Here is a 25954-nt window from a genome sequence, read left to right as displayed (position 1 = left end):
ACTGCTTACGGTCCAGGGATAAATCTTTTATCAAGGGAGCGTAGATTATTCTGAAAGCAATCAGATTAAACACTGTGAAACACATACACGTGGTTTTGGGCCCGTTACAGTAGGGGTGATAATCTAGAGATAGGTGCCTCGCTTGAAGGCACCACTCTGCTATGTGTAAGATTTCACTCGGAATAAAGAGACAGTAGCAGCAAGGTGATCGGGATCCTTTCATCTGGAGAGCTTTTTGCTCATGTTAACTGCATTTTTTTTGCCCTCTTTCAAATACTTGTTGCTGCAAGTCCCCGGAGAATAATAAGTGCATGAACAATTTCACTATTGTTTCCTTGTCTTGCTAATACCTCCATCCCCATCCGCACACATCCCTGACTTTCTCTCTCTCCAAGCTTGCCGAGGCTGATTTGTTTGTTGGGATTCTCTGCCCCCCCCCCCCCCCCCCGCCACAGGTCCACGAACTTTGTGATAACTTCTGCCACCGGTACATTAGCTGTTTAAAAGGGAAAATGCCGATAGATTTAGTCATCGACGAGCGAGATGGAAGTTCGAAATCCGACCACGAAGAGTTGTCCGGATCATCGACCAACCTCGCAGAACATGTGAGTGCAACTTTCTGCTTTGCTCGGAGCGGCTGTTTCGGAAATTGGATTTGGTGTTGTTGTCGCCGTTGTTTTTTTTTACCTGTGCTGTGTCCCTGTTACATTTGGCCAAGTGTTGGTGTTTGAGGTAAATGTGAAGGGGCTTTAAGCCAGGCCTGTTGGAGTGAGCGCTGTTTGTGAACTTTTACATTGTAAGATCTAGCAGGCGGAGTGGTTTTTGCACTGCTCAAGGTGGAGTCAGACTTTGGAATTGGTAGCACTGATTTGGGGAACTCTCAATTCCTTCCTAAAGCAGGGATTTGACAAGGGGAGGAGGAAATCAGCTTGGCACAGGCGGTGTGGCACAATATCTGTCATTATGGAGGTGTTGGCAAGCGCTAAATCACTCACAGTGTTTTCTGGTGCAGATTGTGGTTAGAGCAGGGAGTATTTGGAAGCAGTTTAGACGGGCATTGAAATGCTTCCCGTGTTCATTTATCCAAAGCGATCGATACCTGGCCAATGTCTTTAGGATGTAGTGATGGAATTGACAGTCTCCGCACAGGGGGGCCGCTGGAAGAATACTGGATCAAGTTAAACTGCAGCCAGATACTTTGTTGGTGTTGCCTTTCGCTCGGTTGCATTGGGCAGGTTGCGGCGTGCTGGCTTCTATTGTGCCGGAGTTGAGTGACTGGAGAAGTTTGCAAGGTTCACGGTTTTTTGTGGGGGGCGATTAGAAAGAGCTGGCGGGTTTTCTTTTTTTTTAAAAGCACTCGCATTCCAATTCGCGTTTGGAAGCAGAGGCGCAAGCAAATGTGAAATATCTGGCGTGAGACTGGCAATTGGACACACACACACACACAGGGACACACACCACTGATAGGTACATCCGACCCACGAAAGCTAAGGCACACTCCCCAGAGAGGCGGACAGGGCAACAATGCTCCGAAATCTCACTGTTTCCAAACTGCATTTGAAAGACTACCTGGGGAAAAGGCCCTAGGTGAGGAAATCGCGTTATTGTACTTAGCGAAACCTCCTTGGTCACAGGGGAGACCGCAGTCCAAATCCACTTCTCAAACTCACCAGTATCTCGTAACGCAGCAAAGCATTGCGGTGATATTCGACATAACCGCACTCGCTATTTTCCAACAATAGAGTGGGGAAGACTCGTACCAAACAATCAAATGATTAAAAAATATATAATCTTTTATCAGGATCTATTTTACAAAACTTGATCAGACTGTTGAACAATTTATCTCAATCACAATTGTGAATTTATGTCCCATGGAAATTATTCTAATTTTTGTATCCCCTCCCAGTCTATAATCATTGAGAAGGGAATCAGATTTGGGCTTTTCCAAAATGGAATTAGCTGTGTTTTAACTGGGGGGGGGGGGGGTGTGTACTTCATTCCAGGTTGATGTGTAGAAATGAAGCAGTGTTTATACTGAGGAGATTAGATAAACTTGCCTGTTTAAGTTACTGGCAGATGGCAGATGCTATAGTCAATTTACTGCGTTCCATTAAAAAAATTCTAATTTACACACTATAATGGAATGGGGTTGGGAGGTTAACATTTTGATAATATGATAACTGTAGTTTTACTTACAGAAGTGCAACATTCTCAACACAAAACAGACCAAATATAACAACCCATTTATCTTGCACCCGTTTGAGTTTATCACTTCATTAAGTATTATAATTTAGAGCCTTTATTTCCTGGTGATTTCAACTATGAACATTTTTACATCAAACCCCCTGCCATTTGTTTTCAAAGGGGCACTAATTTGAACATCCAAAGGGCCAGGGAGATGAAAAGCTTATGAAAAATTATTCCCAACTAGCTTCGATGAAATGCATTTCTGGTGCATTGCTCATTTGACTCCATATCATTAAAGTTCTGCCTATATGCACTCTTACGGTTAAGTATTTGGATTTGGACCTTTTGAAATTACTTGGTGTCAAGGTGATGATCATAGCACTTTGCTGTAAATTGTTTTTACATTTAAGCTAATCGCACGTTTTACGTTAATTCCTGGGACCCTCTTGTCAGATCAGGGAAGGGAAGGGGTGGGGGGAGAGAAACCAATAAAGAAATGGAGATAAAAGCAAATAAAGAATAGAAATCTTTGGCCCTCTTTGTTACTAATTCTTGTGCCTTCTCGGTCACAGAAAGGGGCACTGCACATAGTTGAAGATGCTAATTTATTTTGTTTGACTCCCTTTATGCTTTGATATGGATTTTCACTACATAACCCAAGGCTAGATCTCAATTGGTGAAAGTTGGTGCATTGATGGTGATGAAGTATTTCAAAGGATTCAAGGCAGCCTGTTTACCTGGGGTGTAGCCATTCTTATCCATGCATGTACTGCATTGTTTTATTTGCACATGAAATGGCTAGAGTGTTTGAACTGATTTAGGTCTTGAATAGCGCCGATTGAAAGGAAATGTGTTTTAATTTGTTGTGAGCCAGGATTGCCTTCATTATAGAAGTGACAGATCTGTGACAGCTGCTTGACACCCAGAAAGCACACACCTCTCCTTGCCTATTCAGCAGTGTCAATCTGCCACATGGGGAGAAAGATATAACTGCTTGATGGGTACTAAATCCTATGAAGATATTTTGTGAGGGGGTAGGGATAGCTACAAGCGAGCATATACATACAGTATTATTGCACAGTTGTGAAGCAGTGGCTTGTGTGATCCATTGCCCTTTAGAATCTGTAAAATTGCATTTCTCAGTTTCAAGTGTCGAGATTTTACTTCTATTTTGTTACTTTATACTTGGCCTGCAAGCGTAAACTTTTCAATTTGCTCTTTATTAATTTCAACTTTAATATCCTCATCTGCCTGTGCAACACCTTAGGTGATAAAAATATTTTCTACAAGCCTGGCAGCAACTGAGCTGGACTTTTGATGTGTTGGCTAAAATTTGCATTTAGTTCTATTTAATTTGATTTTATTTAAATTGAGCTTTGATTTTCACTTTTTAGGTAAAAGTATTGACCTGTAACCACAAAAATGTAGTGTGTTTACAGATTGATTTAAATAAGTTCATAATCAATTCATTCTTGAGAGGCAGTTCAAATGTATTATTGACAAATTCCCATTATTCGCACACTCCTAAATTACTGCGTTTTTGTCTTTTACAATCAAGAATAAAGTGGACACGTAAACTACAACTGATGGGGAGGTATTGGTTGTATTACCTTCTGCACAAGATGTGCATAAGCGCATTCTGTGCACTGTGGTGAAGACATGATCCGCCTAGTATTTTGGAAATGCATTCCTAAAGTAACTGCTTGTAATTCTAATTCCCAGCTCCCACATTGTGTGTACATTCATCCATGAACTTCCTGATAAAAGGCACAGAATTGTGCACTCCTCTGTCTTTCTAAGCTAGAACAGCAAAACAGAGCTTTTTCCAAATATCCTTTCCACATTTTCCCACCAAAGAAACGTGCATCTAAATCCAAACTACCTTCATCCCAAAAGTCGCCTTTGCTCACTATTCCTTTGAAACAAAACTTGCTTTGCATTTTCCACCCACCATTTGTATTTAACCAGCCTCTGATTTGCATGTGGGAAATACTGTGGAACTCAGTGAATGGAGCATGGTGAATAATATTGTTGCTGAAGTAGATCACTCAGAATGTTCAGTAACTGTGTAAACTGAAATTGTATACTAGTAAATTAACTTATCTTATATGTGAGCCTACTGCACGTACTGACACAATTTTACATATATACTGAATAATAGTTTAACAATTTATTTAGTATTCTTAGTATTTTAAAATCTGAATATTTTTAGTCTGCAATTACAGCAGATTATGCATCAATGTAATTTCTTGGTATTGCACTCACCTGCAATTTTAACCCCACACGGAAATATTTTATAAATGTCTAAGTATAAATACAGAATATCTGTACATTTGTTTCTCTTTCTCTGCTAATTATTTCTGCTGCCCTCTTCCACTAAAGTCACTGAATCCTTGCTAGGTTAAGGTTCCATTGTCACTAAAATCCTCTGGTCCTTCATCTAAATGCTAGTTCCCCGTAAACATGTCCAGATATTGCATAATGGTAGGCTATCTGATATGGTAGGCATTCAAAGCTAAGACCATTCATGTCATTCTCAAAATCCATACATTTAGTTGGCGTTGCCAACTAAAATCGCTGTTGGAGATCAGGCACTTGAACCCTGGGTGATTTTTCTTCTTTACCTAGCGCACATTTTTGCAGTAAGCTTGACTAATTATCACTGGCCAGAGGTAAAATCGGGAGTCTTCCAGAACTGTATGGTCCAGCTCCTGACCAGCTGAGCTAACGGGGGACATAAAATCTTCAACGTTTAGTGAAGTGTTGATGACTGTTCTATTCGGTGCGAGTTGGAAACGTGAGATGATTTGTGGGGTACAGACTCAGCCATAACCATTCTCCTTGCTACATCATTGATATTTGGCAGGTTCTGTGATTCAGGTGGATTGCACCAAGCTTGAAGCAATGTTTTCCCTTTGATTAAATAAATTGCTGATTTATGTAGCGCCCCATCTAGTGGTCTGCCTAAAGAGTAACAAATATCACCCAAAAGAGGCAGAGTTCAAAGAGTAGGGAGCCCTGATACTTGAACTTGTAACCTTTTGATTGGACATCAAATGCTGGGTGGTGCAACTATTGAAATACATATTTATATTTAGTTGTCGAGGGGCACAATGTAATTTCAAACAATATAGTGAACCCAGGCATCGCAAAATATTTTAAATACAGGAGAACTGCAAAATAAAATTGGTGCTTAAATTTTTCGGAGAAATGCAACCTCTACCTGTGGGACAAAATGCGGGTCTTAATCTAATTTGAGCAACCTATTCGATATCTTGCTTGTCACTTTACAATCCTGAAAGCAAGGAAAATAGTAAAATTGCAATTTGCTTACACTCTCTATGTCCATGCTCAAATTACATGAAACCTTTATGTAGTCTGATGAGAAAATGTTTGTTTTAACCATCAGTAAAGAGCATTGAAAGACATAGTTTCAATAACTTTGAATTGGTAGAACAAGAAACTGTTTTAAACAGTGAAAAACCGATGAAAATCTCTGTGAGATAGATGATGATCATGCATATCTTGACACACTTAATTTGTTGTGCATGAAATCATCTGTTGCATGGTAGCATTCCTTTGAAAGTTTGCCAGTGCATATTCTCCCCAAGTTGCTAACACTGTAGACAGAGATACCACTGGCATAGATAGAAATAGCAAACTTGCCTGGCGGTTCTGTTGCTTGTGAAATGACAGAATGGAAGAAAAATAGTTGCCGAGCCATGTTTAGGGAAACCATGTTGCTCTGGCTATTAGTGTCTATGGCAGCAGCTGTCTAGATTGTGTCGGAATTGGAGCTAACTCTAGTTTTGAGCAGTGGGAGTTCAGTTTAGGTTATGCTTAAACCACTGCTGCTCCCACTGTAGACAGAAGAGAAGCAAATGGTTTTTCCCGGAGCTTTTTAACTGTGAAAGTAATAGTTTTCTCTGCCTCGCTTGATCATGAGTTCCACACTATTCATCTCATGAATACTTATTATAGCAGTGATAAATGGGAGCAACGTAACAAATCACCTGCAAAGGAAGGTTTGTTGCATGGTTATGGACAGTGTTACTTTTATATAAAAAAAGAAATGTAGGTAAATAATTTTGTATTTGTATTTCAATTCCTGAGTAGCTTAGAGTATACTAATGTCAAATAGTTCAGGATGAATGCAATAAACAGTCCAAAGCAGAATTTGTAATCATGTAGTTTAATTTTCCCTGTGCAAAAGTCCAAGCCAGTCAGGTTGCAGTTCAGTTTTGTTGCTTTAGTTTTGAGTAAGGTAAAACAGGTTTGCATTCAAGAACTGAAGCAGAAATATTTAGCAGTCAGCAAATAGTGCTCTGTAGGAGGGGCAGTGCATGTTCTGGAGATCATTTTTAAGTACAGCTGTTGAATCTACCTACCTTTCAAAATTCCCCATTTTATATCCTTTATTGGGGGTGGGGGAGGGGGGGGGAGCGGGGTGGCATTACGTTATGCAGTACCTAAGATCACTTTTAACTTTTCTTACCATTATTAATGGGTTTATAGGGCATTGCATCGACATTATGTTTTAAGTGAAAAGGCAGCACAGATAATACTTATAAGCTTGAATATACATGCCATATGTGATTATACTGTAGTACTGTGCGACTAATATTTTATTGGCTGGAGATTACTGTTAGATATAAAATGGATATAATAGTTTAGGGGCAGGTTGTTAATAAGCACTTTGTGTATTATGCTAATTCATTATCAAAAAATTCGCATGAGGCAAAAAGAAAAATAACTTAATGTTTTTTATTTGTAACATTGTAAGTTAGATTTCATTCATAACTTTTTTAAACTTTCTTTAAATCGCTGAAACTAACAATTACAAAAGCAAAGTGCTTATTTGGCATGGAGAGTATTATTGTTCCATGTCGTTTAAATCAGAATTGATTTGTACAGTAAAACTTTTACCTGTCGTGCTCTTGAACTGTTAGAAGTGTCAGTCAATTAAATTAGGACAAAGTAAATTTTTAAAAGAATGTAGATTAGTGGACTAGAATTTCAACTACCCTTGGCTTTTGCCACACTATTAATTTTGATAGCATCTTAAATACTGAAATTGGCTGAGAGAAAAGAAGTGTTATTTACTAATAAGCATCTACCCATTCCCCAAAATAAAATAGAGCGAGGGTAATAAATGACTGGCACAAAGCAGTAATTCTATCGCATAGTTATGATGACATCATAAACACAGAGTAAAGCTTGAACAGTTCATGAGTATCTGGAGAAACCCGAGATTGAAATACTGTCTTAAAATCATTGCCAGATAATCATTCTTTGTAATATATTGTGCATACCTAAGATCACTTTTAACTTTCCTTACTATTATTAATGGCTTTATGGGGCATTGCACTGACGTTATGTTTTAAGTGAAAAATCAACACAGATAAAGTTTGAATGTATATGGCATATGTGATTATACTTTAGTGCTGTACTACCAATATTTTATTGGCTGGAGATTACTGTAAGATATAAACTACATATAGTAATTTAGGGGCAAGTTGTGTATTATGCTAATTCATTATCAAAAAATTCGCGTGAGATTGAAAATTATTTAAGGACTGATATATTGTCCTTTGTCAGTTTCTGTACATCTAATGGTTCACACATTTAAACATTTGATGGAAATACTTTGCACTGCATAGGCCTGCTCTATGGTTCCGGAGCTAATTTCTTTTCTATTTTGCATTTTGAAGTTGATATTATTTTGGAAGGATTGCCAGCAGTTAATGAAATAAATCACTGGGTGCTTTTCTGCAGAGTGTATATAAATATGTTACACTGTATAGTTAAACGTTTTTCCAATGTAACCTTTTGTCCAGATGTTTAATTAAAAACAACCTGCTTTCCAAAAACCACGCCAAATAAGAATTTACCAAATGTGTAAAGAACAAGACAGAATTCCTGATTGTGCTATCAGTATTAGAAAGGAAAGATATATTGGAAAAGTGTAGACTCAAATGTTACGATAGAGGAAACACAGGCTGATAAAATGTGGATGAGTCTCATTCTGTCCCATCAGAAAAATTGGCAAATGATGCAGACATTGACAGAGATAGTTTTTTATTCCCGAAAAGTGCAGCAGATTCTCACTGAGACGGATACACTGCACTGACAAAGGCCCTAAAGAAGAGTTTTTAACAATTTGGCCTGAGACTTTGTCATTCCTCTCTCTTACTTGCTCTCTCTTTCTCTCTCTCCTCTCTCGAGTTTATCCTCCCCTTCGTTTCAAATTTTCCTTCAGAAAATTTCAGCGACAGGGCTAAACCAATTTCTAGTTTTTGAAGAGAGAAAGCAGTGGCAAAATTGTATTTGCCATGGAAGATATCGTGTGTAAATGAGAGAGACTGTATAGTGGCAAAGTGTTCTCCTGTGGCCCAGCTAGTACAAGCTTTGTCCATATTGTCTCCTGCTTTTATATTAATTACAACTTGCATTATCAGCTGTGAGTCTGTAGACCAGCAAATAGAAAATACTGCCCCTGGAGACCTAGCTTCTTGTATCTATTTTTGTGCCCCTATTATTGTGCTGCACTCACTCTTTGGCAAGGCTTTTTCTCTTTAACTCTGCTTTTTAACTCAATTTGGAATGAGTTGGGAGCGCCATTCTTGCCTGCTGTTTGTTAATGTTGTGAATTACTACATGTGAACTGTACACCCTTAGATTACATGTTGTATGCAGTATCAAGGCAACTGTTACTACTGTGTTTTAAAGCAAAAGGGAACCCGTGCCTATTGATGGTAAGAGTTAGCTCAGACTGACATGTGGAGTTACCTATTCTGAAATGATATTTCTCATTGTTAGTAGAAATAAAGCTATTTTCCTTTCCTTGCATCCAGTATCCTAATCAAGGAAAATAACAATATTAATTGCAAAAAAAGATATGGTGAGCTTTGTTAATATAGAGGAGATATTAGTGGTTAATTAATATAAATTTTATATCTGCAGAGGGGAGCTGTAGCAATGGACAACTTAAAATAGCTTATAGTGCATAAAATTAACCAGCCTTGTGTGTCCGTTAAACCATCATCGAGGTAAACGTGTTGCATTTGTCTTGGTTCTGTAGAAAGGTTCTAGCTCTGCATTGTTGCAGGACAAATTTCACGTGGAGCTATTGTTTCTCCTCTTTTTTTCATTTAATTCTTTTAGCTCTTTATCTGATTACCATCCGGCAAACAGCTGACGCTAAGAGGCTGCAGTGGGCTGAAGAGTCTCTGCCTACTGTTTGCCTTCAGCTTGGAGCTATTTGAGTGGTTTCCCCGCTCAGAGATAAAAGGGACACTCGTAGGCACCAACCCAGAACCCAGGCAGAGGTTGCTGCATCCCTGAAGCGCGGTGGTTCTGCTTTTATTTTAAAGTCTGTACTAATTTGTTGCTGAGGTAAAGGCGTTCTGTGTCTAGTCAACATTCATCCTTCGCAAATTCATCTGGTTTATATTTCTACAATCAACTGCTCAATGGTAAAACTGTTGATTTGTGTAAATTTGTCTGTTTTGCTCCTGCACTTGGTTTGGTGTTCTGAATACCTCTAACAGTGTCTGGCTTTACATAACAGTTAAGATGTTTATATTTTTATAAATTGAATTGGTTTGCTGATTTATTTTAATTTTCCAACCCAATATTGTTATGAGCTGACACACCAGGGCGCCTCACAAGCCAAACTGTCTGTTTGGCAGCAGTGATAGCATGCAGGTGTCGAGTATTACAAATCTAGCCCAAAGGCTGATCTGTTTCACGTGTCCATTCTCTTCTTTTCCTCTGTGAGAGGAAATTCCATCTCTTCCCTGCCTTCATGTGGTGCTGATAAAGCCTTTCCTGTACAGTAGAAATCCTGTTTTCCTTTAAGTAGCGGCAGGGTATTGGGAACGACCAGGAAAGGGGAGGGGAACCAGGAGGAGAAAACATTCTGCTTTGCAGCCAAGCCCTGAGCTGTAACTTTCAGGCTTACGCATTTATCCATTTGACAACAGACTTTATAACTTCCTTTCTCAAAGGAGAAAAGAACTGCAGTAAAACAAGGAAAAGTAAATGTGTGTGTGCCTTCACTGGAGACCCTAATACCATCCGTGCCTATTAATTTGGCAGTAAAAACTTGATAACTTATGCTGAATTTTTATTAAAAAAAGATTGGTCCTACAGAGAAGGCCAGATCTAACTTTCAGCACAGAACTCTTTACAATGTTCATTCAACAACTATTTCTAAGATATTGAGAAAACAAATGTCAATTGGAAATTATTTGCCTCCCTGTATTTTGTTTTGTTAATTTATCTCCTTTTCTTGTTTTCTGTGTTTTTACTCGATTTGGAAATACCAACTGGAAACCATCCTTGGGGGCACCGATCTTCATATCAGAATCCATCGTCTTGGAACAGAGACCATGACGACGCGACATCGACGCACTCTGCCGGCACTCCCGGACCCTCCAGTGGGGGCCATGCTTCTCAAAGTGGGGACAACAGCAGCGAGCAAGGTAAGAGGGTTCATTCTCTCCTCACCCAAAAGTAGGCATGACGGAACAAACCCCCCCGTGCCCCCGGTCTGGTGACATTGCACCACGGTGCAAACACCAGTATCGGAGGGTGGGTGCAGAATCACAGAAAAAGCTGTCAGCGAAAGCAACTCTTTTCATTAAAAGAAAGTCAGTGACCTAAGTTGCATGGAGAAAACGGTATAGCAGTTAATTTGAATGTAGTGGTCACTGGTTATGTGACAAGTGATATGACAGACTTTTGTCTTTTAATCTGGATAATGTTTTACCGTAACACAGACCCAGTATATTTGGGTGACAGAAGTCACGTGTATAATATATATATATTTGCAACATTTAGCTGTTTTTCAGAGCAGTCCAGTTTGCTTTTACTCTATGAGCAGCTTGGTACACAAATTATTGTAGTATTGGGGCTGTTGCGGCTATTTGTGATGTTGAAACTAATAAATGCTGTGCAACTGTGGCACCGTTAAAGCCATGGTTTTAATTCAATTCCGTTTGGAAACAAAAAAATTCCTATCGTGTTGGTATTTATACATTTGTTTTCTCTGTCATTTCTGAAGATCCTGAAAACCTAATCTTTGAGAAGTATTGATTATTTAATATGCATAAGTTCAAGTGACCTGTAATCTGCTGAGCACTTATTGACTGTCTTCAGGGCTGAGTGCAGTGCTTTTCATAGATGCCACAGATCATGTTTAACATGGAAAGCTAGTGAATGTCATTTATCGAAGACAGAGTGTATTTTTTTTTAAGTTAATTGCAGTTTTTTTAATAGGTTAAAAAATTATGGAGGGAACAGAGAGTGGGGCTGATTGAATAGCAAGGGGGAGGCCATCTTCCACAGAGCTGTTTTGTGTGAGTCTCGGGTTTGACCTTCTGCTTTGCTCAGGAGCCTGATGCTTCATTTTTCACATTCTTGCAATTATGTTAACGCTTGAAGCATTTTTGACTCCGAGTCTGCCTGGAACACCAGGCATAACTCAGCACTGTGAGTTCTTATCCTTCTGCAGTTTCATTAGCAGGTCGCTTGAAATTCAAAACTGTCTGGTTGCAATGGGTCTGATGTGAGTTATGTTGGCAAGATGCAGACTGCACCATGGTGGAGATAGTCCGTGGTAGGGGTGGGGGCGGGGGAGTTGCGGGGGGGGGTGCAGTTGGCGTGGAATGGTGCTTCACTGAGTATGTGTGTCTATGTCTGTGTACATGTGTGTGTGTGCGTGTGTAATCAATTTCTCCTGTTCAGAGATGTTCAGATTTTAATAGTTCCTTGCAACTCTCCTCTTAAACAAACTAAATTAATTTTGCAAAGTTTATTTTGTGAGGCAAAGCCAACATCAGAGTTTTGCGCCTATTTGAAGAATACCGTAAACATGGAACGCTCAATGGGTTTCAGAGATAAAATCATTTGTGGCACCATAAAAGCGGGAATAGTTTTCAAAAGTATATTGCATGTGTGAGAGTCAAAGCAAAAACAGAAGTTTTGGACCAATATTGATTCAATTGTCACAAATTTATTGTGAATCACTCTAACCGTGCTGGATTTGAATGTAAACAAGTCTTATAAAAGCTTGTCAGATTCTGTTGTAATCATTTAGATTCTCAAGACTTTTACTACACAATGCAATTTGCATATTATAAGCTTGAAGGCAAAAAGTGGCAACATGGATTGAGTGATAAACACTTGTCAAGTTCAGGACAGACTTAAGAGGAAATCAAAAGGAACCAGTTTTAAATCTGAAAAAGTTATACATTTATTACTGGCTTTATACTCCTCTCCAAGTGGGGGTTTCTGTACAGAGATCTGTGGAATAATACATAGGCCACTGTTTCATATTTTTTTCAAAACATTTTTTTAATGGAAGACATAAATTACATTATTCCCATGAGGCGCTTGCAGCATCATGGGACTCCAGCACGTTGCACCTTCATTCAAAATTAGATACAGTGTGATATTCATAAAACCGGCAAAAGTATTGAACATGCATTACATTTTGACATTATAGAACAATGACATTACATGATTCACATCTGTTTATTCTATCATTTCTCTTTCCTGAGACATCAAATGCTCTCTGTGTAAAGTTTAATGTTAAACATAGTAATGAACAGGAGATCAAGCACTATATCAAAGATGTACACAAAACTAAAATAACTGGACATGCTCCTTTCACATACTACTCCCTACTTCTCCTGCACCAAACAGCTAAGTCCTCCCTATTTCCATTAAAAATTATACATCCGAGTTAATTTAGTGACACTTTTTATTTAACAATTCATAAATTTTTGATGTAAAATATTGGGGAGAAGACAAGATGTTTCATCTTGAACATTTTCAACAGGTTAATCCATTCGTGGGGCAGCTTCATTCCAGCCAATCCTCCCCCGCCACGTTAACAAGTACCTCCTTCCACTCTAACCCGCACTCCCTCGTCTTACAGCCACATCTCCCCTTTCAGATGGACATAGAAACTCTCTCATAAACACTCTCATGTTGACACTCTCCCTAGACAATCACCTGTAAACACTCTCCCGTAGGCACTCTCCCGTGGACACTCTCCCGTAGGCACTCTCCCGTAGACAATCTCCCGTAGGCACTCTCCCGCAGGCACTCTCCCGTAGACACTCTCCCGTAGGCACTCTCCCGTAGACACTCTCCCGTAGACACTCTCCCGTAGGCACTCTCCCGTAGGCACTCTCCCATGGACACTCTCCCGTAGACACTCTCCCGTAGACACTCTCCCGTAGGCACTCTCCCGCAGGCACTCTCCCGTAGACACTCTCCCGTAGGCACTCTCCCGTAGACACTCTCCCGTAGACACTCTCCCGTAGACAGTCTCTTATAGACAGTCTCTTGAAGACACTCTCGTAGACACTCTCTCATAGATACCCTCTCATAGACACTCTCGTAGACACTCTCTCATAGATACTCTCTCATAGACACTCTCGTAGACACTCTCTCATAGATACTCTCTCATAGACACTCTCCTGTGAACACTCTCCTGTGAACACTCTCCCGTACACACCCTCCCATAGACACTCTCCCATAGACACTCTCTCGTAGACACTCTCTCGTAGACACTCTCTCGTAGACACTCTCTCGTAGACACTCTCTCGTAGACACTCTCCCGCAGGCACTCTCTTGTAGACACTCTCTTGTAGACACTCTCCCGTAGACGCACTCCAGCAGACACTCACCCGTAGACACTCTCCCGTAGATACCCTCCCGTAGACACCCACCCGTAGACACTCACCCGTAGACACTCTCCTGTAGATACCCTCCTGTAGACACCCACCCGTAGACACCCTCCCGTAGACACTCTCCCATAGACACTCTCCCGTAGACACTCTCCCGTAGACACTCTCCCGTAGATACTCTCCCGTAGACACTCTCTCGTAGACACTCTCTCGTAGACACTCTCTCGTAGACACTCTCCCGTAGACACTCTTCCGTAGACACTCTTCCGTAGGCACTCTCCTGTAGACACTCTCCTGTAGACACTCTCCTGTAGACACTCTCCTGTAGACACTCTCCCGTAGACACTCTCCTGTAGACACTCTCCTGTAGACACTCTCCCGTAGACACTCTCCTGTAGACACTCTCCCGTAGACACTCTCCTGTAGACACTCTCCTGTAGACACTCTCCCGTAGACACTCTCCTGTAGACACTCTCCCGTAGACACTCTCCTGTAGACACTCTCCTGTAGACACTCTCGCGTAGACACTCTCCTGTAGACACTCTCCCGTAGACACTCTCCTGTAGACACTCTCCCGTAGGCACTCTCCCATAGATACTCTCCCGTAGGCACTCTCCCGTAGGCACTCTCCCGTGGACACTCTCCCGTAGACACTCTCCCGTAGACACTCTCCCGTAGGCACTCTCCCGTAGGCACTCTCCCGTAGGCACTCTCCCGTAGACACTCTCCCGTAGGCACTCTCCCATAGACACTCTCCCTTAGACACTCTCCCGTAGACACTCTCCCGTAGACAGTCTCTTATAGACAGTCTCTTGTAGACACTCTCGTAGACACTCTCTCATAGATACTCTCTCATAGACACTCTCGTAGACACTCTCTCATAGATACTCTCTCATAGACACTCTCTCATAGATACTCTCTCATAGACACTCTCCTGTGAACACTCTCCTGTGAACACTCTCCCGTACACACCCTCCCATAGACACTCTCCCGTAGACACTCTCTCGTAGACACTCTCTCGTAGACACTCTCTTGTAGACACTCTCTCGTAGACACTCTCTCGTAGACACTCTCCCATAGGCACTCTCTTGTAGACACTCTCTTTTAGACACTCTCCCGTAGACGCACTCCAGCAGACACTCACCCGTAGACACACTCCCGTAGATACCCTCCTGTAGACACCCACCCGTAGATACTCTCCCGTAGACACTCTCTCATAGACACTCTCTCGTAGACACTCTCTCGTAGACACTCTCCCGTAGACACTCTTCCGTAGACACTCTTCCGTAGGCACTCTCCTGTAGACACTCTCCTGTAGACACTCTCCTGTAGACACTCTCCTGTAGACACTCTCCTGTAGACACTCTCCTGTAGACACTCTCCCGTAGACACTCTCCCGTAGACACTCTCCTGTAGACTCTCTCCCGTAGACACTCTCCTGTAGACACTCTCCCGTAGACACTCTCCCGTAGACACTCTCCTGTAGACACTCTCGCGTAGACACTCTCCTGTAGACACTCTCCCGTAGACACTCTCCTGTAGACACTCTCCTGTAGACACTCTCCCGTAGACACTCTCCTGTAGACACTCTCCCGTAGACACTCTCCTGTAGACACTCTCTTATAGACACTCTCGCGTAGACACTCTCCTGTAGACACTCTCCCGTAGACACTCTCCTGTAGACACTCTCCTGTAGACACTCTCCCGTAGACACTCTCCTGTAGACACTCTCCCGTAGACACTCTCCTGTAGACACTCTCTTATAGACACTCTCTCGTAGACACTCTCCCATAGACATTCTCATAGAGTCATAGAGGTTTACAGCATGGAAACAGGCCCTTTGGCCCATCTTGTCCATGCCGCCATTTAAAAAAAAAACACCCCTAAGCTAATCCCAATTGCCCACATTTGGCCCATATCCCTCTATATCCACCGTACCCATGTAACTGTCTAAATGCTTTTTAAAATATAAAATTGTACCCGCCTCTACTACTACCTCTGGCAGCTTGTTCAAGACACTCACCACCCTCTGTACGAACAAATTGCCCCTCTGGACACTTTTGTATCTCTCCCCTCTCACCTTAAACCTATGCCCTCTAGTTTTAGACTCCCGTGCCTTTGGGAAAATATATTGACTATCTAGCTGATCTATGCCCCTCATGTGGTGTATATGGATTTCAGCAAAGCGTTTGATAAGGTTCCCCATGGTAAGCTTTTGCAGAAAATACGGACACATGGGATTGAGGGTGATTTAGTGGTTTGGATCAGGAATTGGCTAGCTGTAAGAAAACAAAGGGTGGTTGTTGATGGGAAATATTCATCCTGGAGTTCAGTTACTAGTGGTGTACCGCAAGGATCTGTTTTGGGGCCACTGCTGTTTGTCATTTTTATTAATGACCTGGATGAGGGCGTGGAAGGATGGATTCGTAAATTTGCGGATGACACTAAAGTCGGTGGAGTTGTAGACAGTGCGGAGGGAAGTGGCAGGTTACAGAGGGACATAGATAAGCTGCCGAGCTGGGTTGAGAGGTGGCAAATGGAGTTTAATGCGGAAAAGTGTGAGGTGATTCACTTTGGAAGGAGTAACAGGAATACAGAGTACTGGGCTAATGGTAAGATACTTGGTAGTGTGGATGAACAGAAGGATCTGGGTGTCCATGTGCATAGATCCCTGAAAGTTGGCACCCAGGTTGATAGGGTTGTTAAGGCGTACGGTGTGTTAGCTTTTATTGGTAGAGGGATTAAGTTTCGGAGCCAGCAGGTCATGCTGCAACTGTACAAAACTCTGGTGCGGCCGCATTTGGAGTATTGCGTACAGTTCTGGTAGCCGTATTATAGGAAAGATGTGGAAATGTTAGAAAGGGTGCAGAGGAGATTTACCAGGATGTTGCCTGGTACGGTGGGAAAATCGTATGAGGAAAGGCTGAGGGGCTTGAGGTTGTTTTCGTTAGAGAGAAGAAGGTTAAGAGGTGACTTAATAGAGGCATACAAGATGATCAGAGGATTAGATAGGGTGGATAGTGAGAGCCTTTTTCCTCGGATGGTGTTGGCTAGCACGAGGGGACATAGCTTTAAATTGAGGGGTGAGAGATATAGGACAGATGTTAGAGGTAGGTTCTTTACTCAGAGAGTAGTAAGGGCGTGGAATGCCCTGCCTGCAGCAGTAGTGGACTCGTCAACATTAAGAGCATTCAAATGGTTATTGGATAAACATATGGATGATATTGGAATAGTGTAGATTAGAGGGGCTTTAGATTGGTTCCACTGGTCAGCGCAACATCGAGGGCCGAAGGGCCTGTACTGCGCTGTAATGTTCTATGTTCTATGTTCTATTATTTTATACACCTCTATAAGGTCACCCCTCAGCCTCCTATGCTCCAGAGAAAAAAGTCCCAGTCTATTCAGCCTCTCCTTATAACTCAGTCCATCAAGTCCAAGTAGCATCCTAGTAAATCTTTTCTGCACTATTTCTAGCTTAATAATATCCTTTCTATAATAGGGTGACCAGAATTGCACACAGTATTCCAAGTGTGGCCTTACCAATGTCTTGTACAACTTCAACAAGACGTCCCAACTGCTGTATTCAATGTGCTGACCGATGAAACCAAGCATGCCAAATGCCTTCTTCACCACTCTGTCCACCTGTGACTCCACTTCCAAGGAGCCATGAACATGTACCCCTAGATCTCTTTGTTCTGTAACTCTCCCCAACGCCCTACCATTAACTGAATAAGTCCTGCCCTGGTTCAATCTACCAAAATGCATCACCTCGCATTTGTCTAAATTAAACTCCATCTACCATTCGTCAGTCCACTGGCCCAATTGATCAAGATCCCGTTGCAATTGGAGATAACCTTCCTCACTGTCCACTATGCCACCAATCTTGGTGTCATCTGCAAACTTACTAACCATGCCCCCTTTATTCTCATCCAAATCATTAATATAAATGACAAATAACAGTGGACCCAGCACTGATTCCTGAGGCACACCGCTGGTCACAGGCCTTCAGTTTGAAAAACAATTCTCTACAACCACCCTCTGGCTTCTGTCAAGAAGCCAATTTTGTATCCATTTCGATACCTCACCCTGGGTCCCGTGAGATTTAACTTTATGCAACAACCTACCATGCGGTACCTTGTCAATGGCCTTGCTAAAGTCCATGCAGACAACATCAACTGCACTGCCCTCATCTACCTTCTTGGTTACCCCTTCAAAAAACTCAATTAAATTTGTGAGACATGATTTTCCACTCACAAAGCCATTCTGACTGTCTCTAATCAGTCCTTGCATCTCTAAATACCTGTAGATCCTGTCCCATAGACATTCTCCTATAGACACTCTTCCGTAGACACTCCCCTGTAGACACCCACCCGTAGACATTCTCCCGTAGACACTCTCCTGTAGACACTCTCCCGTAGACACCCTCCCGTAGTCACCCTCCCATTGACACTCTCTTGTTGACACTCTCTTGTAGACATTCTCACGTAGACACTCTCGCATAGACACTCCCCAGTAGACACTCTCCTGTAGACACTCTCCCGTAGACGCACTCCAGTAGACACTGCCCCGTAGACACTCTCCCTTAGACACTCTCCCGTAGACACTCACCCATAGACAGTCTCCCGTAGACACCCTCCCATAGACACTCTCCCATAGACACTCTCTCGTAGACACTCACCCGCAGACACTCTCTCGTAGACACTCTCCTGTAGACACTCTCCAGTGGACACTCTCCCATAGACACTCTCTCGTAGACACTCTCCCGTAGACACTCTCCAGCAGGCACTCTCCCGTAGACACTCTGCCGCAGACACTCTCCTGGAGACACCCTCCCAGGCTCCCGCAGGCTTGCATGAGGATTGCACAGGTGATCTGTTCATTGAGAGAACTGTAAATTCCCTGAATGTCTGCAGAGTGTCAATGCCATGCCAGTACCCCACACAACCTCTCCCCACACTCCATTGTACTGCCAAAGTGCCCTGGCAGGGGTTCCCCTTTTGAACAAGTGGGTCCAAAGGAAGTATCCTGTCTTTCAAAGGTCTCATGTTCTGTCTTCGTCCTCTTCACACTGACCTTCCAGTGTTTTATTTCAAGGCTAACCTTTCCACCTACACTTGCTCCCGCTCACTGGTGCCCAGTTATTAACCCATTCCAGTTCACTCTATCTCAGGATCTATCGAAAATAGGGCAATGATTTGTACTGCTGCATTGAAGTGTGAGAGCAAGTCGTAGAATTAAGGCTGAGTGGCAAACTGCCCTTGTGGTCAACAGTTGGCCACTTAAGGGCCTCAATTGGCAGAGGGGCGTGTAACGGCTATCCCAGGCCTCATGTGTCTCAGCATAAAATTGCCAAGATGTCAGGGCAGACAAGAACCCAGCAGGAAGCCCATAGAACTATAGGATTCCTTCCGTACAGAAGGAGGACATTTAGCCCATCAAGTCTGCACCAGCTCTCCAAAAGAGCTTCTTACTCAGAACCTCCCCTCCACCCTATCCCCGTAATCCCACACATTTACCATGGCTAATCCCCCTAACCTACATATCTTGGGACACTTAGGGACAACTTAGCATGGCCAATCCACCTAACCTGCACATCTTTGGAGTGTGGGAGGAAACCGGAGCACCCAGAGGAAACCCATGCAGACATGGGGAGAATGCGCAAACTCCACACAGACAGTGACCCAAGACCAGAACTGAACCCAGGTTCCTGGCACTGTGAGGCAGCAATGCTAACCACTGTGCCACCATGCCACCACAAGTGACTGTCTCTCCTCCACTCCGTCTACTGCAGCTAAGCCTAAGGGAGCTAATGGGAATTATAAAAGGAGGTTGTGGAACAAGGATTAACAGCTAGTGAAAAATGTAAGTAGTAGCAGATGAGTGACAGTGCAGTGCACGGCCAGGTTCATAAACTGACTTTGTGAGCAAGAGAGTGAAGGATAAAAAGAGAAGGAAAGGAATACACTTTCTTCAAGGCCACCAGCCTTGCCACATCCAATGCTGCATGCTCTGTCTTTCTGCAAATTACTGGACGAAAATGTTAGAAACCGTGGAATGAATTACCTCGAAAACCCATTAAAAATCTGAATAGAACTGTATCTTCCTCTCCCTCCTCTGAAACGGTGAATATCCCATTGATCATTGATTACTTTCCCTGTAATCTAGAGACCCAGGATTATGCTTCGGCGGACCCGTGTTCGAATCCCATGGCAGATGTTGGAATTTGAGTTCAGTAAAAATCTGGAATTTAAAAATGATCACCACGGAATCATTGTCGTAAAAATTCATCTAGTTCTGCCGTCCTTAACTAGTCTGGCCTACATGTGACTCCAGACCCACAGCAATGTGGTTGACTCTGAGATGGTCCAGCAAGCCACTCAGTTTAGGGGAAATTAGGGATGGACAACAAATGCCCACATTCCATGAAAGAATTAAAAAATATACACTAACTGTGGTGCTTTTATGAATAAATATCCATATAAGTTATCTAAATTAAACGGAACACGGCTAATGTCTTTAACATAACAATGATTTCAGGTGCAGCACAACACCTGACAGGTTTCAGTTTCTCCTGTTTCTAACAGGATGTTCATGCAAAGTTAAGTAAAGATAACTCCAAAATGAAAATTAATTTTCTGTAGAATTGCTTACCATACCTGGGAGCGAGAGATTCCCAGCACCATCTGTGTAATACATCCATTGTGGGAGAGGTTAATTGTCCTTCGCAATGTGGTGACCATTATTCTGTGCCCTGTTGCTACAGAGTTCATGTCCTGTGCAGTTCAACCGCTCGCCTTCCATTCCAAGCTAAAACTATGTGGAACAAGTTGATTGCACCTGGGGGATACAATCATAGCTTTGGACCAAAATCAAATTCTATCTGGACAAAGAAATATCTACAAGAGACTGAAAAGTCATTCATGATCTCATCCTATTATAAATTTCTAAACATGAGCATGTGGAGATGATCAGATATGCATGCGTTCTGAATCTCTATTATTCTTCAGTAAAAACATCTTTGAGTACTTATTAGAACTAATGAAAAATTATTTCCCAGGAGCTGGCTTAATCCACTTAATAATTTTTTTGATTATTGCGTGATGGGCTAGGAGCAATACATTATTAAGACAGAAGGGAAATATATTTAAAGACGTTAAAATTGGTACTTGAATACAAAGTTATCACACATCACTACAGATGGAAACCAACCAGAAACTGACAAGCACAATCTGCAAAATTTCTTGACCAAATAAGATTCGAACGGTACTGATTCATAACAAGCCAACTTCCACACAGATCCACTTTAGTAAGCAGAATCTTACCTTCTGAATTTCATGATATAATAGCCCTGAGCCCGAAAACATTTTTATTATTCAACTTAATCTGAACAGCGCTACGGGTGATAAGTTAGTCTTTAAACAAAACACTGACATGAATATTTGTCCAACATTAACATTATCCAGATAACTTATTAAATAACTGCAACACTCAATTGCATATTTTCAAACATCAATTTTACATCCTAGTTTAACATGGTGGGGACTGTTACAATACATTAGATCCCATTGATTCCTTATACTCAGTACTAGCGAATTGGAGAATACACAAGCTCACTATAATTGAAGCGTTCTGTGTACCATTTGTGACTCGAGTGTTTGTATTTGTTGAGTTATGGGTTGAAGGCTGGTGCAAATAATAAAATATTTTCATAAATATATAGACTTACAGGAAAACATAATATTTGCAACTATTACGATGCCATAAGTGGTTCGAGATGTGGCTCGATCTGATTTACTTTAAATTTTAAAAATGAACATCATCTTTCTATGTGTAATCTTACCCTGTTAATCGGTCTTCTGAGATTACCTTCTCCTTAAAAGCTTAAGGATCCCAACGCCATTGATCAGATAATAGTAAACTCATGACATTTGCAGCCATACATTTGAAGTTTTTAAATGACTACAACATGTGCATCACTGGGCCATCGAGTTTTTCGCGATTGATAAATGCAATCTAAGGAACAGCCTCTTTTAAAACTGCAGGAATCAGAAATGTTCCTTTTCTAACACCGAGCCATGTGGGTAAATCAGCATTTTAAAAACATTTTTGTGAAACACTTGTGTGAAAATTTTGCACAACTGGACAAACAAAGTATTTGTCATTTGTACCAGTTACAGTTCCAGTGTAGATCTTTGCGAAATGTTAAAGGGGATTACTACAGATGCATTTATTTCCTTTTGGTCCTGTAACGGATTCATATAGCACCATATTGCTCACCATTTTAATGTGAAGCTGTTTAAATAAACTAACGTTTAAATCAGAGTTAATGTTTTTGGTTGATGAAAGGTAATTGACCTGAAACATTGGGGAAGCTTTTTATAGGCAAGGGAAGGTGGCTTTGGGTCCACGCGGAGTGTTAAATATCGTAATGGTCACACTGACATCAGGTCAGGGTTCTTAGTGTTAGGGGGACTAGCAGGGTAAAGACGTGGGGTTACGGGGATTGGGGCTGGGTGGGATTGTGGTCGGTGCAGGCTCGATGGGCCAAATGGCCTCCTTCTGCACTGTAGGGATTCTATGAATACTGGACTATGATTCTATGAAATTGAGGAAATCTAGCTATTGAAGTTAAAATTGGGTTTAAGTCCGTTTCCTCTGTTTAGAACTCTTGTGTGGGACAGGGCTCTTTAAAAAATACTTCTGTTTTTGAGTTGAGTATTTGCGAACAGTAATGCTTTACATCGACTCCAATCCCACAGTGTGTATACATTTAAAACGTAAACACCTCCGACTTAAATTAAATAAGAGCCCTGGAGATGCACAGCGCAGATATTTTAGATAACTGTGGTCTGGTTCTGTGAAATCCTTTCATGTTTTATTTTGGTGGGTGAATGCACGACAGTAGCGGTAAATAGTTATACTGGAATCTGTTGGAGTTGCTCCCCAAGTTCAGTACACCAATTTGAACTTAGGATTCTACGACAAATAGTAAAACAAAAAGATCTAGTTAATCATTAGCTATGCATGGGAGAACAATCGATGTTGACAGGGATGGAGTTCGATTGTTGTAAAGGGACATTTTTACGAATCATTTTTTTGTTAGGTCATTTTGTACTCTTTGTGGCAATTGAGTGACCCTCGTACTGTGAATGGACAGAGACTGGTGTCAGGCTGAGACTATCGTGCAAAGAGCTGATAATCTAGCTTATCAACTATCACACATTAAAATGACCTGTCCTGTTGAAGCTTCATTTTAGATGCACTGAATTGCAGGCAATAAGACTTTCTGTAGTTCTAGCAAGGCTGTAATTAATCCTAAATGCTCCCTCCCCAGGGGAACAGAAAAACATTTTACATTTGTGACTATTTTATAATTTCCTTTCTCATTCATGTTTTATTAATCAAACTTACAAGTGAATAAGGTAGTGTTTCTCCGAGAGTTTTATACCAGGATGACAAATTAGGGGCACACAGTGGCACAGTGGTTAGCACTGCTGCCTCACAGCGCCAGCGACCCAGGTTCAATTCCAGCCTTGGGTCACCGTCTGTGTGGAGTCTGCACGTTCTCCCCGTGTCTGCGTGGGTTTCCTCCGGGTGCTCTGGTTTCCTCCCACAGTCCAAAGATGTGCAGAATAGGTTGATTGGCCACGCTAAATTGACCCTAGTGTCAGGAGGATTAGCAGGGTAAGTATGTGGGGTTACAGGTATAGGACCTGGGTGGAATTGTGATCGGTGTAGACTTGATGGGCCAAATGGCCTCCTTCTGCACTGTAGGGATTCTATGATTAGATTATGACCTTCCACACAGCTATCTGCTGTACCATTTTCCACCTCCCCTCTCCCCCGCCTCCCTAGCCTTCTGCCTACTCGAGCCCTCATTCCTTCACTAATGCTTTACTCCCAAGAATGTGCCTCCTTTCTCCTTATTCCCCTTCCCAATCACTCTCTGGCTCTCATCAGGTGACATAAACACCCGGAGAAAGATCTTGTCATTGACCTCACCCTCACCCTCTGTCCCTCCATTTTCACCCAACATTCAGCCCAGATCTAACTTCCATTCCAATTCTCAGATCCTCAGTGACATCTTTGCCTCTCAACTTCACATCCAACTCTCTCAAAGTTCTCTGTGTGAACCTCTCCAGTCCTGCTTTACCCTGTTTTTTTAATTCATTTGTGGGACATGGGCGTCGCTGGCTGGGCCTGCATTTATTGCCCATCCCTAGTTGCCCTTGGAGGGCAGTTGAGAGTCAACCCCATTGCTGTGGCTCTGGAGTCACATGTAGGCCAGACCAGGTAAGGACAGCAGATTTCTTTCCCTAAAGGACATTAGTGAACCAGATGGGTTTTTCTGACAATCGACAATGGTTTCATGGTCATCTGTAGATTCTTACTTCCAGATATTTTTCATTGAATTCAAATTCCACCATCTGCCATGGCGGGATTCGAACCTGGGTCCCCAGAACATTAGCTGAGTTTCTGGATTAACAGTCTAGTGATAATACCACTAGGCCATTGCCTCCCCTGTTAATGAACCAAGGTGAGCTTGGCCAAAGTTGCAAATGATTTCCTCCTTGACTATCACTGTGGTCCTCCCTGTGCCCTTCACAGTTGAGCTATGATGGTCACGCCATCCTCCTCCTCTGTTGTCAAGCTCTGTGAAATTGCTGTAACAGGATTCCATCCCATCTATACAAACACAGTTGGTGGATCTCTAATGGTCATTTCTCTTCTCACTCCACACAGTCACCTTTTAAAGCCACAAAGTCTCTCTTGGTTCCCCTCCCGCTCCTCCTCCACACACTTCCAGTCAGTGACGCCATCAGCGGACATGGCAACAATTAACAAGGTGCTTGGTGCTAGGTGGGCCCTGTTTTCTCAACCCCATCAGTTTCAAACCCTACACCCTGCCTGTCAGCAAACATGTTTATTGCCTCCAGTGCATCATGACATGCTGTTGCCCGACCCCAGTTCCTCTGTTGTTAAGATATAAGAGCAGAATTAGGCCATTCGGCCCATTGAGTCTGCACCAACATTCAATCATGGATGATAAGTTTCTCAATCCCATTCTCCCACCTTTTTCCCGTAACCTTTGGTCCCCTTACCAATCAAGAACCTATCTATCTTTGTCTTAAAGACACTTAATGACCTGGCCTCCTCTGTGGCAATGAGTTCCACAGATTCACCACCCTCTGGCTGAAGAAATTCCTCCTCATCTCAGTTCCAAACGGTCGCCCCTTTACTCGAAGGCTGTGCCCTCGGATCCTACTCACTCCTACTAATGGAACCATCCTTCCCACGTTGCGTCTATCATCTCTGAACATAATTATTCCAATACCCTCCTTCCTACCCTCCCATTCTCCACAGAATTCAACTTGCTGCACAATGGAAAGATTTCCACGATAGTGTGACAAAAATATACTGACAGAAAGTAAGGTGTAGGGAAGTACTTCCTTTTTACCTCATATATTTCTTAGGATTGTCAATCAATTGCAGATAACATGTTAATTTGACTGGCGATTCATTTTTGCACATACGTTAATACTGGAAGTTACAAATTGAAGAATTTTCTTCTTTGAAGACACAAGCTTTGTCCTCTGAAGTTCTTTCTCTCCCAACACTTGCCCATTTCATAGAATCATAGAATCTCTACAGTGCAGAAGAAGGCCACTCGACCCATCAAGTCTGGACTGACCACAATTTCACCCATGCCCTATCCCCGTAACCCCATGCATTTACCCTGCTAGTCCCCCTGACACTAAGGGGTAATTTACCATGGCCAATCCACCTAACCCACACAACTTTGGTGTTTTGCATCTATTTGCTGGCAATCTCCTTTTACACTTCCACTCGCTTTCTCTGAGGACACACTTGACCCTGGCATGGCATTTCCAGAAGTTCTTAATTGAAATGGGAAACTAGTATGTGGGGAGGGATTCACAGCTCTGAGTTTGTGCTCCATACTACTTCATGCCACCTCGGATGAGAGTGGGTGGGATTTTACGGCCTTGCTCCAGCGAGACCGGTTAATCTTGCCCGAGGACAACGGACATTTCCATTGTCTGCTC

The 25954-nt window shown here is 42.3% G+C and overlaps 1 protein-coding gene across 8 annotated transcripts in view; it reads left to right on the top strand.

The window, feature by feature from the left end:
- meis2a (Meis homeobox 2a) overlaps positions 1 to 25954 on the top strand; it is a 132902-nt gene that overhangs the window by 3269 nt on the left and 103679 nt on the right. For all 8 annotated transcript variants that reach the window (XM_078233289.1, XM_078233286.1, XM_078233288.1 and 5 more), the window contains exons 6-7: positions 456 to 605; positions 10556 to 10673. In XM_078233289.1, the coding sequence (XP_078089415.1) occupies positions 456 to 605; positions 10556 to 10673 (268 nt within the window). The remainder of the gene's footprint in view (positions 1 to 455; positions 606 to 10555; positions 10674 to 25954) is intronic.

The sequence above is a fragment of the Mustelus asterias genome, chromosome 18 (assembly GCF_964213995.1).
Source record: "Mustelus asterias chromosome 18, sMusAst1.hap1.1, whole genome shotgun sequence".
Lineage (NCBI taxonomy): Eukaryota > Metazoa > Chordata > Chondrichthyes > Carcharhiniformes > Triakidae > Mustelus > Mustelus asterias.
The sequence above is the reverse complement of the archived record's forward strand: the minus strand, read 5'-3'. Positions and strand labels throughout refer to the sequence as shown.